The sequence below is a fragment of the Herpailurus yagouaroundi genome, unplaced genomic scaffold (assembly GCF_014898765.1).
Source record: "Herpailurus yagouaroundi ecotype Mexico unplaced genomic scaffold, PumYag 165, whole genome shotgun sequence".
Taxonomy (NCBI): domain Eukaryota; kingdom Metazoa; phylum Chordata; class Mammalia; order Carnivora; family Felidae; genus Herpailurus; species Herpailurus yagouaroundi.
Window position 1 is genome coordinate 18,120,471 of NW_024412406.1, and position 13,042 is coordinate 18,133,512.

Consider the following 13,042-nt stretch of genomic DNA (forward strand, 5'->3'; position numbering starts at 1 on the left):
AGTGTCACACTTGTCTATTCCTAACTGCCTATTTTGTAGAACAGGGAACATCAGGTTCAAAACACTGATGACTTGGTTTTGGCAAGAAGCTTATGTCTTTAATTGGGAGCACATGCCTATCACAAAATAACTATCACTAGTAGTATAAGAAATGTCATCATTGAACTTCCTCTGTACCTGTAAGTTTTCTTTATTTCTTCATTTGATGCTCCCTTTTGCAGACCAAGAACTTCATATAGAGCTTCTCCAGATGTAGACATAGTCCGCTGTCTTTGGTTAGGTATGTTACATGCCATTTTCTCAGGCTGCAAAACAAAGAGGGGAAATAGCCATGAAGGTTATGCATACTGGATCCCACTCTCTAAAGAAAAGATAGTTTAGGGGCGCCTGGGTGGCGCAGTCGGTTAAGCGTCCGACTTCAGCCAGGTCACGATCTCGCGGTCCATGAGTTCGAGCCCCGCGTCAGGCTCTGGGCTGATGGCTCAGAGCCTGGAGCCTGTTTCCGATTCTGTGTCTCCCTCTCTCTCTGCCCCTCCCCCGTTCATGCTCTGTCTCTCTCTGTCCCAAAAATAAATAAACGTTGAAAAAAAAAATTAAAGAAAAGATAGTTTATTTTTAACCTTTTGTAAAATGACAATCTGAAATAGATTTTTGTGCCAGCCACAAAAGAAGAGGAGAAAAGGGTTAGGAGAGCCAAAAGTGGAGCTTCAAGTCAGGGTGGTAAAGGCTATAGGCAGCCATGCAAATGGAATATGGCTTTGTCCACATGGTTAGAAATGTAATCTAAATACCCAGCTAGTTCAGAATTGTTGAAAATGAATCCTCACAGGTCAGGCATATGTAGATTTTTTTGTTTGCCAGAATTTGCATAGCTCCTTTTATGTATGTTTTCCCGATTTAGCTAGACAATGGAAATAATCTTCCATTTTACAATAAAAAACAACTTTTATAAATATCAGGGGGAAAAATCATCTGAGTGCCAGGTTAGAACTTCTCTGCAGCTATGGATGCCAAAGACCCCACAGTGCTCATGGGTTTTGCACTTGAGATAGATCCTTTCCCTATGGTTTATAAAGAAGGGGCTGGGCTATCTGACCCAAGGAGGCATCTACCTGCCATGCTTTGGCTCTAGGGAAGGTGAAGAGAAGCAAGCATACCTGGAGGCATACCTGTATCCACCACTTAATCTCTCTAAACCTTCATTTATAAAAGGATAATAAAGCCCACATCACAGGATAGAAAAAGATAACTACTTTTATTAAAAGCAGCTCAGTATGTAATTCTGAGAGTGCACTGTAGTCGATTTGGCCTGGCCATGACCAGCTGCATGACCTTCCCTATCTGTAAACTGGAGATAGAAATGTGCCTAAAATCATGGAGTTGCTGTAATAATTCAGTGTATTCATATATTAAGAAACAAAGACATAAACCATTGTTCACAGCACCATTGTTCATAATAGCCAAAAGGTAGAGATAATCCAAATGTCCATCAACAGGTGAATGAAAATATGGTACATACACACAATGGAATATTATTCAGCCATAAAAAGAAATGGAATTTTGACACATGCCACAGCACAGATGAACCTTGAAAACATTATACTAAGTGAAATAAATCAATTACAAAAGGACAAATATTGTATAATTCCTCATATATGAGATATCTTGAATAAGTAAATTTATAGAGACACAAAGTAGAATAAAGGTTATTAGGGGCTGGGGGACATGGGGAATTAGTATTTAATGGGCATAGAGTTTCTGTTTGGGATGATGAAGAAGTTCTGGAAATAGTAGTGATGATTAGAAAACACTGTGATTGTACTTGATGTCACTAAATAGTACCCTTAAAAACAGTTCAAAGAGTAAATGTTAAATTTTGCCACAAAAACAAAATAAGGAAAATAAAAGCTACTTAGATTGTAAGCTCCCCTGACTAGAAGTTCCTTGAAAATCATTGTCCATTTCTTGGCGTTGGGCCTTGTACAGCAAGTGCTGTAAGAGTGAATGCCCCTACCCCACTTGCACTCTCTCTCAAAAAAATAAACTTAAAAAAAAAAAAAAGAAAGAAAGAAAGAAAAGGAAGACCGAGGCAAAAATCTTGCCTAGAGGCACCAAGGACAAATGCTTGCTTTGTGGCACAGCTCATTGTTCCTTCCTCAATTAGCAACCTGTGAAAAGAGTGTCCCTAGAGGCCAGAAGGAACCGCGTCCCAAATTCCTGGTTCACCCAAGGACCTTCACCAAGAGGAAAAGGAATCCTTACTTTGCGAGCTACAAAACAAAATCTAACTGATGCTCATACTGACTAGCAGCCATTCAGTAAATTATAGCACTTATTTTCATTTCTGTGCTAGTTTACCTTTCTTGTCTACCCATTACAACTTCCTAGGGAGTAAGCAATTCAAGACTTGGGGTATGCCATTCATCTCTGTATTCCAGGCTGACAGGTCAGCCCTATCCTGCAACCACAGACCAGCTGATTATTCACAATTGAAGGAAGAATTGCCTGAGTAACTGACACCCTCCCCACTTCCTTCTCTGTCTCCTCTGTCCTACTGCCACCACACAGAGATATGCTCAGGATACTGATGCTCTGCACCATTCATACACCTGTGGTTGCCAGGAATCAAGGCAACCAGTAGGCTTCTACAAGTCATACTAAATGCCACAAATGAGTGGTTTGGAAGGTAGGGATTTCTGTGTGGCTTTGTGGACAAGGAGTAGGGCCACAGTCATCCTACTTGTCTCTCTGAGATTTTAAGATGTCACTGGTTAGCAAGATCCCCAGAGTCACAAACTAAGAATATATCAACTAATGATTGAAATTTTAGGACTGTAAGATATGGAGTTAGAGATCATCTAAGCCAACTTAACAAATGCTTTTTGGGAAATTTGGGCCATAGATCATTGTAGCAGACTTTACTTATTAGTGTACTAGTTGTCCTTTCTCTGAGGAATGCTTAGGTCCCCATTGCAACATATGCCTTTCCTGACACTTGCCTCAGTCTTACCTGATCTCAGTTGAGTAGACCAAGAGTGGGTACCAAGGCAGACCAATCAGAGTCCTCCCCTAGCATTTTTTTTATATATAGGACAATCTCACAGATGGTAAAATCAGTAAAATGTAAAATTTAGGTATTGTTGGCTGGCCTGAAACGAGAGAAATTGAAACTGATTTGAAGAAGAGGAGCAGTGGCTAGAAGATGGGGAGACAGAGCCAGTAGAGTTCAATCCCGTGGTTCTAGTTGTTTCAGGGTGCACTTGCAACTCTTCCACTCCCACAGCTTGTCAATCAACTCTTCCTCAGATGGAACCAATAAAATTCCTCCCCATACCCAAATTTACACACATGTTTTTTCTTTTGAGCATATTTTAACTAGGTTTTGGTCACTGTTAACCAAAATTCCTAAGTGTCATGTACTCTCTCAATTAAACACCACCAGGGCTTCCCCAAACACTTCCAAAGGAGGCTAATCTTAAATTATTGCACCTACTCATCCTTTAAAGTGAATGTGGATTCCTGATACTTGGGAATTAATACTTTGGGGGAAATACTAATCTACTAAGATATTCTAACAGATTCATTTATATATATTGTGTAAACATTACTAGTACAGATAAAAGGAGCAGTGATAAATCTATCCTAAGACCCTTTCATAAAGAAAGTTTGTGGAGAGCTATTCAGGAACACTAAGAAGAAATAAAAATAAGACAAATAGTTATTTTTGTTTTATCTATTTATCTTTGTATTCAGCATTCCAAAGAAATAGTTTCAATTTGAGGGAAAAAATGTATTCACTCTTCACCCATCTCTCAGATGCCATGGCTCCCATAAATCAACAGATGGTCCTAAAATCAATTTTAACAAAACATGCACAATTTCCACAGTTGTGAGTATCATGCTGCATGACCAGCTTTGATTCCTTCCTACTTGGGTCTTGCTGTCACTAATCCAGGAAAAGGATTTACAGGTTACGGAAGATAATCTTTTAAACAGGTTATGGTAATACTCACAGCAGAAGTTCAATTGTTTAGTCAAAGCCTGCAACGAACGCAGGCCAAGTCTTTAGGGAGATTTCAGACTAACATGAGATACAAAACTGTAAGCCAATAATGAAACTACTGTTTAGAGGTTGAACAAGTACTGAGGATAGATGAAGGAATTTTCTGGAAGACAGGGATTCTGTTTTCTGCCAACAGAGGCCCAACATTGTCCCTGGGATATATTAGGTGTGTGATAAATGTCTGTTGGGTAACTAAATAAAAAATGAGTGGTTAACTTGAATGAGAATGTTAGGGAGAACTTCACAGAAAAGATGAAATCTGAGCTGATAATAATACTACCACTTATTTCTGTAGAACTTAGCATATATTTCTATTATAGCTCTCGCATGTAAGCCTAACCTTGGATCTGCATAGACGTGGTAGCCATTGCCTTTCTTGACCATTATTTGCATAAATCAACAGAAAAGAAGACTTCTGGGTTTGGGGGCTGAAAGAGGAGGCAGGAGATTCTGACATTGTGACTGGGACTTTTTTTTTCTAAGACTACTCCCTTCAAACTTATCCCAGGTATAGAAAAGAGAGATGGGGTCACTTGGGGGCTACCCTTAATCCTTTCCAGAGAATAGTCATGGAAACAGCCTAGGATCCATCCTTCTATACACATTCCTCTTCCTAATGGAAAAAAGGAAGGCAGATTCTATCTCTCAAATAATTTCATACATAGAAACTCACCAGGAAAACTTGCTATTACTTTGGTTTATGTATTTTTTTTCAAATCATGTTTTTTTCTTTTTTAGAAATCCAATAACACTGTAATCTATTCCTACTAAATAAAATCCAGTAGCTGACTTGCTTTATGGTATGGATTGAACAATATTCAGAGTGGGTTGTTGTAAAGAGTTTGGAAATTATTATGTTTCACCTTCTTTGCCCTATTCCCAAAAGATTGCCTTTCAAACAGATGAAGTCTGTTGATTAAAGTACTAAAAAAAAAGCACTTTTACATCAGTACTGTAACACAAGAAAAAGATAGTTGGTCAATAGTTGGTCACTGTGGTGAGTAGTTAGCGGACTCTACAGACTATAACATAAAGGGACCAAAAAACTGCAAACTTGCCTTCTGTACATCAAATAGCAACAACATGGCTCCTTTCCTGTCTCTATGCTGATATAGAAACCAGACTTCATACATTATTGACGTAGATGACATCCAGTTTCAAATGCAACAGTGTAATTCAGTGAAAAACTTAGTTGTATAAAAATGTATAAATATAGATATATGCCCTGAGAACATACTCACTACAGAGTGATAGTCAAAACATCTAAAAACTCTCCTTAAATAACCTTAAACTAAATAATGGAGCCATACCTTTTTTAAATTCCTTATGTAAAATATAATATTTATGAATTCTTTTTTTGTAGCCTTTTGAATTCTAATACTCCAATGTAAAATTCAGGTCTTTATTATTTATTCATAGTCCCTCATCTATTAGCCATCCAATGTAGAAAAAAATGTTGTCATGCAAAATTATTAAGTAATTTAATTTTGATCATCTAGTACATGATATTTAATCTTCTGAACTTAAATTACTTTTTGGTACATTACAATTCCATTAATATCATAATTTCTTAAAGCACTGACCACTATTCAGTCACATATAGCTCATCTGTCTTTCGATAACAGATATAATTGAAAGAAGGTTCAGCACTCCGATGATGATGGGTATACAATTCAATATAAATACTTATTTCAAAGATTCTAATTCCAGGAGTTTTACAAATGCTGTTTTAAAATTTTCATGTTGACATAAAATATTCTTTTCAAAGCAAAAGATGCTTCACCTATATATATTATGTCAATTCTGAAAATTGGAAAAAATCAAGCTATACCTTTCTTGAAAGCGTTCCTTCAAGACTGAGAAAGTGATGGTGGGCAAGGAAAATTAGATCATTAAATGCAGCAAAAACACTTTCAATGGCTGTCATTGGTGAAACCAACATGCTTTGCCATTTTCTTATTATTTTTGTGATTCCTCCATTGAAATCTATTTAGTGAAGTAAAATTTCCTTATTCAAATAACATTGTATCTTAAAGCTAAACACATATCCAAAATGCTAACTACGCCTATGTTTAAAAGTAATAATTCTCCCTAGCATAATTACTCAATATAGAAAAATAATTATCTCTTAATCACATTGATACTTATATAAACAGCGACTTGAAGATGGGACCACTTGGAAATGTTAGAAATAACCCACAGTACCTGTTCCTATAACTCCGATTCTGTGTTCTCAAAACAGGAACAACTTGCTGTTTTTAACTGGTCTGGAAATAGATGTGCAAAGAAATAAAGGAAGGCAACAATGAAAGGAGCTATTCCATACCTGTTCCACTGTTTCAAAGCAAAAGGCTACTCCTTTCCATTGTTCTCATCCAGGGTTAAGCGGGTCAGTGGAGTTAGATTACTTTTCATTTGTTACTTCATCAGCCAATTGGTTATCCCTCTGGAAAACATAACAAAGAGAAAATAAAACATGCATGATAGTAAAGGCTGCCATTACAAGGCACCAACTGATACCAAAATATATGCTACATTTACTGTTGATCATTAGTCAACTGGTACTTGGCTCAACCAAATGCTGCTATGGAACTGCCTCCAGGTTTCCCTCAGAACTTCCAATTAAGAGAATATGCAGAAATAAATAGTGTTGATGAGGATATAGAGAGAAGGGAACCTTTGTGCATTGTTGGTGAGGATTTAAATTGGTTACAGCTACTATGGAAAACATTATAGTTTCCTCAAAAAATTAAAAACAGAAATACCATACCATTCAGTAATTCTACTTCTATATTTACTCAGAAAAAATTAAAACACTAATTCAAAAAGATGCACCTCGTGTTTACTGTAGCATTATTTACAGTAGCCAAAATATGGAAGCAACCTAAGTATTCATCAATAGATGAATGGATAAAGAACACATACACACACACACACACACACACACACACACACACACACACACACACAGAGGAATATTACTCAGCCATAAAAAGTGATGAAATCTTGTCATTCATGACAACATAGATGGACCTAAAGGGTATTGTGCTAAGTGAAATAAGTCAGACAAAGACAAATACCATATTATTTCACTTATATGTGGAGTCTAAAAAAATAAAACAAAATTAAAACAGGAACAGACTTATAAATACAAAGAACAAACTGATGGTTGCCAAAGGGGAGGGGATAAGGAGATGGGTGAAAGAGGTGAAGGGGATTAAGAGGTACAAACTTCCAATTGTAAAATAAATAAGGTCACAGTATGAAAAGTATAGATAGGGAATATAGTCAATAATATTGTAATAACGTCATATGGTGACAGAAGATAACAACACTTGTATTATGACGATTTCATAAAGTATATAATTGTCAATTCTACATCTGAAACTAACATAACATTGTATGTCAACTACAATAATTTAAGAAATACTGGAAAGAACATGTAACATCAATAAGGAAGAGACTTTAATTGCTCACTACATCAATCCAACTGTTTTCATATTTGAACATTTTAGTTGAATCTTGGTCAAGAGGCACTGAGCCATAGTGGTAAATGTGGTAGTTTTAAGAATGAAGGAATTAGGGTGTCTGAGTGGCTCAGTTAGTTAAGTGTCCAACTCTTGGACTCTTGATTTTGACTTAGGTCATGATCTCATGGTTTGTGAGATTCTCTCTCTCCCTCTCTCTGTGCCCTACTCCCATGTGCATGGGAGCATTCTCTCTCTCTCTTTCTCTCTCTCTCTCTCTGTCTCTCTCTCTGTCTCTCTGTCTCTCTTTTTTTTTTTTTAATTTTTTTTCAACATTTATTTATTTTTGGGACAGAGAGAGACAGAGCATGAACGGGGGAGGGGCAGAGAGAGAGGGAGACACAGAATCGGAAGCAGGCTCCAGGCTCTGAGCCATCAGCCCAGAGCCCGACGCGGGGCTCAAACTCACGGACCGCGAGATCCTGACCTGGCTGAAGTCGGACGCTTAACCGACTGCACCACCCAGGTGTCCCTCTGTCTCTCTCTTAAAATGAATAAATAATAAACTTTTAAAAAAAGAATGAAGGAATCTCTTGTTAAAACAATGCTCTAGGGGCACCTGGGTAGCTCAGTTGGTTAGGCATCTGACTTCAGCTCAGGTCATGATCTCATGGTTCCTGAGTTCAAGCCCCACATCAGGCTCTGTGCTGACAGCTCAGAGTCTGGAACCTGCTTTGGATTCTGTGTCTCCCTCTCTCTCTGCCCCTCCCCTGCTCTCTCTCTCTCTCTCAAAATAAATAAACATTAAAAAATATTTAATTAAAAATGCTCTTTCATATGCAACAAAAGGTCAACCCACGAGGACAATTCTTATGATTTTGACTAAGATCCTATGACTGAAAAAGTCTTAAATGAGACAGGTATTACTCTGAATTTGGGACAATGGGGTCTGGTTCCTGAGGCTGAAGGCAGAGTTTAAGCGTGTTGCTTGGCACAACAGGTAGGAAGCCTAGGGTTATTTTGTGAGAACATTTCAGAGAGCGGTCTTGTCTCTAGATAGTATTGATTTTTTAGATACAAAGGAATAAAAGGCTATTTCCCATAGATCCTGACTTCCAGCCAGAGTTTAGGAAGCAGCCTGTCATCACTCAGAGAAGTGGGTGGGGAAAGGGAAGCTAAAGACATTTAAAACTAAAATCACATCAGCTTAAGGACAGCATCCTTTGATGAATGAAAATAATGGTTATAATAATATTATGAGATTATGGGTGACTGTTTTTAAAAAGTACATTTTATGTTTCAAATTCAGTTTAATATTTTTGGTAAAATTCATTATTTTTGTATAATTAACCACTTCTTAAATCTTCTTAATCATTACTTTTTAATTTTTTAATGTATTGCCTAAGCCATGAGTTCTAAAAGTAAGTATTGCAAAACTCCTGTGTGAAGTAGAACTGTAGCTGTGCTTCATAGAGAAAACACAGTTTCTATTTCATCTAGTCATTTAGCAATTAGTCACCTATTAGATCCAGGCACTGGGCTAAATACTAGAAATACACTGGTAAACAAAATCAAATGTAAGCTCGGGGTTTGTGGGTCACAAAGTTACAGCCTACCAAGAAAGGCAGATATTAATCAAATGATCATCCAAATAAGTATATACAAGAAACTTTGGAGAGATGTTACAAGACCATGTAAATCAGTGTACCAGAGGTCAAAGAAACCTTCCCTGAACAAAAATAACCAAACAGACATCTGAAAAGAACTAGATGAGGGGGTTGCTTGTAGAAACAAAATATGTTCTGGGCAGTTGGAAGAGTATTCTCCACTGAACATATTGTCTCTTGGTGCTTAAATTGGAGAAATAAAGAAACATGCTGACATGCGCTCTCATACATAGGATATCAACACATACCTATACATATATGGTTTCTGATATATCATCTAAAAATATAGCCAAAGGTTAATGGGATCATATACCACTTAACCAGGGAAGGCTTTCTAGAAGTGGTGAATTTCAAATAATGTTTGTAAAAGGAAATAACTCATGGCAAGCACACAAATAATTCCTTGATGCAAAATACACTAAGTGTATTGTAAAAGTATTGCCAATTGAATCATTCAAGGTTGAAGAGGAGAGCTTAGAAGATATTCCACAACTGGACAAAAGTGGTCTCTCTGGAAGGTAGAAAATTGGAAAGAGAACCATGTATGTGGTGAAGAGGGAGTAGTTTACATGCCAGTTTTCCCTGTGTATTCTATTTATGAGGTCTTCACCATTCCCTGAGGTGCTCCTAGAGACCTTTTACCTACCTCTCTCTGTTACTACATGGGGTTAGTGTTATTATAAGAAATGACTAGTACATCAACAGAGAATCTGCAGCAGGTACCAGATGACTTTGGATATTCAACCAAAATAATCTATCAATCATAAAAATTAGAGGGGAACCTGGCTGGCTCATTCAGAAGAACATGCAACTCTTGATCTCAGGGTTGTGAGTTCAACTCCCATGCTGGATATAGAGAATACTTAAATAAATAAAATTTAAAAAAATTTAATATAAAAATTAGAGTACACAGTATTTCATTTAAACTTCACATCTCTACAGGTGCAACTATCACTCATTTTTGAACATGTGATGTGCAAGGGCACATAGCCCCAACAAATCCTAATCGAAAGAGCCCAATACAATGAACAAAAGGAGAATTATCAATATTATGGTTACTATTTTTATTACCTCTCTACATTGTATTGTCATTACAGTGTATGGAATTCAGGCTATCATTCTGTAAATTTCATTTTTTTTAATGTTTATTTATTTTTGAGAGAGAGACAGAGACAGAGCTTGAGCAGGGGAGGGGCAGAGAGGGAGACAGACACAGAATCCAAAGTAGGCTCCAGGCTCTGAGCTGTCAGAACAGAGCCCGACTCCGGGCTTGAACTCATGGACTACAAGATCATGACCTGAGCCAGTCAGACACTCAACTGACTGAGCCACCCAGGCACCCCTCATTCTGTAAATTTCAAAGGGAAGAGTCTCTGGGGCAAGCTTCATTCTGTTAAGTGAATTTAGAAGGGAAAAAGACAGTTGATTGCTTGATCATGTAAAATGAAGAGGCTGTTTGCTACCACACCAGTGGTATCTCAAACATAATTATGGAATAATCCTGGAATTTCTTTTGTAAAATCAAGTGTTTATATATGTTTTAGAGGAACAAATTAATTCCTGTCATGTTTCATAATTTTCCAAAATTTAAAAATGTCCCTTTTATACAGAAGTTACAAAGGGCATGGCATTTTAATGTGCCTAAATCTATAATCTACATAGAAAGCATTAGAATATAGAATCATAGGAGACTATGGAGGAAGAACTAGATGGAAGCTCTTTCTAGAATAGCTTAGAAAGACTTTAAGAATTCTGGTGCATAGGCCCCACCAGATTATTCCAAAGCAAAATCTCTGAGTTATCTTGAAGTAAAATCTCAGAGTTGGGCTACACTCGGGCATTTTCAGGGCTCTAGGTGTTTCTAAATAGCTGCTCAGGTTGAGAGCCACTGTTCATCACTTCCCTTATACACTAGATCTTATGGGCAGAGACTCCTCAGTTAAGTAACATGGAAAACAACCAAGCAGCTCTCTGGAGGGATTTTCCATTCCCTGGATATCCTAAGAAAACATTTACTAAAGATAATGGTATCTGTGTTATTAAACACAAAATAGAACTTGACTTTGCCTAATTTAACTTAGGAAGAACTATCCAAAGACAATAAAGACAATATTCCTATTTCTTAGACTTTGGGAAAGTCACTCTAAGCCTGTGTCTTCTCTGTAAAACAGTAATGAAATATGAACCTTTGTACTTCTCAGACCTTTTATCAAAGTCTACAGTGTGCCAACATTATGCCAGGAACTTTTAGAAATACAGAACTAATGATTGTTTTCTAGGGTTAGGGTTTGAGCAACTGTTAAGAAGTTACTCTCTTGCCCCCTAAAATTGGAACACAGTACACTGGTAGTGCTTTAAGAATTTGAATGTGCAATCCTGGTAGATTTCATCTGAAATCTATAATTCATTAGTAGGTAGAATCAGTTGTACAACAAATGGAAATTGCTCCCTTGTTACACAGTGCAGAGTACTATATTGGAGGTTGTGAGGGATTCAGAGGTGGTAGTGGTGGTGGTGATGATGATGATGATGATGATGATGATAATTAACTTGTTAACTAGATTATCTCATTAAAATCCTACAAAAGTATTAGGTGGTACTTTCATATCCTTATTTTACAGAGGAGGAATATGAAATTATTTTAGAGGAGAGGTTAAATGAATTGCCCGATGTCACCAACCAGTAAGCAGTAGACCCAGGCTTTGAAACCAGCTCACTGTTTCGTGGCCTAAGCTCTAACTCATTTCAGTATTTTGCTTCAGAAGCTTATAGTCTAATTGCAGGAGACTACTGCCTGCAATACTCCCTTGCTGATCAATCTGTGACTGAACTAGATGGTGTATGTGTTAAAGCTCAAGAAAAAAAATTGTTGGAATAATGACTTTAAACAAGGAACTACCATAAGCACATTCGTTAATGAGGTTTACTGTGTATGTAGTTCAGCATCAAGTACAGTATCTATTTGGTTAAGTAAAGCCCTGAATCTGAGACCTGTGTTACTGAAAAAATATATATATCAACAAAGTCTTGTCCCCTGAGTAGGAAACACAATATGTATTTCACAGGTGTGAAATTTAAACACCTTGTCGGGGTGCCTGGGTGCCTCAGTCGGCTAAGCATCTAACTCTTAATTTGGGCTCAAGTCATGGTCCCATGGTTCATGAGTTCAAGCTCTGCATTGGGCTTTGTGCTGACAGTGCCGAGCCTGCTTAGGATTCTCTCTCCCCTTCTCTTTCTCTGCCACTCCCTCTCTCTCTCAAAAATAAATAAACATTTAAAAAAAGGACAAACAAACCTACTCACTTACAGTAAACAATTGCTGTAATAACCAAGGAGGCTTCAGGTCCAACAGAAGTATTTTTTTTAACAAAATGTCTGTAAGCAGACTCTTGATCCTTGTTTTTACCAATAATTATTCCCTGTTCACATTAGCCCAAGATGTCTGTTAAGTTAATTAGCTAAAAAAGATAGAAGACAAAAACTTTTGCTTGAAGCAAAAGTCGTTTTCTTTTTTTTTTTACTTTTTTTATTTTATTTTATTTTTTTTAATTTATATATGAAATTTATTGTCAAATTGGTTTCCATACAACACCCAGTGCTCATCCCAAAAGGTGCCCTCCTCAATACCCATCACCCACCCTCTCCTCCCTCCCACCCCCCATCAACCCTCAGTTTGCTCTCAGTTCTCAACAGTCTCTTATGCTTTGGCTCTCTCCCACTCTAACCTCTTTTTTTTTTTTTTCCTTCCCCTCCCCCATGGGTTCCTGTTAAGTTTCTCAGGATCCACATAAGAGTGAAACCATATGGTATCTGTCTTTCTCTGTATGGCTTATTTCACTTAGCAT

At 37.3% G+C, this 13,042-nt stretch overlaps 1 protein-coding gene across 4 annotated transcripts in view; it reads right to left on the reverse strand.

The window, feature by feature from the left end:
• The window catches only part of DNAJC5B (DnaJ heat shock protein family (Hsp40) member C5 beta), a 106,113-nt gene that overhangs the window by 71,957 nt on the left and 21,114 nt on the right, over positions 1 to 13,042 (reverse strand). For 3 of the 4 annotated variants that reach the window (XR_005794206.1, XM_040487698.1, XM_040487697.1), the window contains 2 exons: positions 6,390 to 6,509; positions 178 to 305 (listed from right to left, as the gene is read on the reverse strand). Coding sequence is in view for 3 of the 4 variants with exons in the window: in XM_040487698.1 (XP_040343632.1) it covers positions 178 to 296 (119 nt within the window). In the remaining variant the exon portion in view is untranslated. Of the gene's footprint in view, positions 1 to 177; positions 306 to 3,010; positions 3,122 to 6,389; positions 6,510 to 13,042 lie in introns of those variants that run through there. The other variant, XM_040487699.1, reaches the window with a different exon arrangement.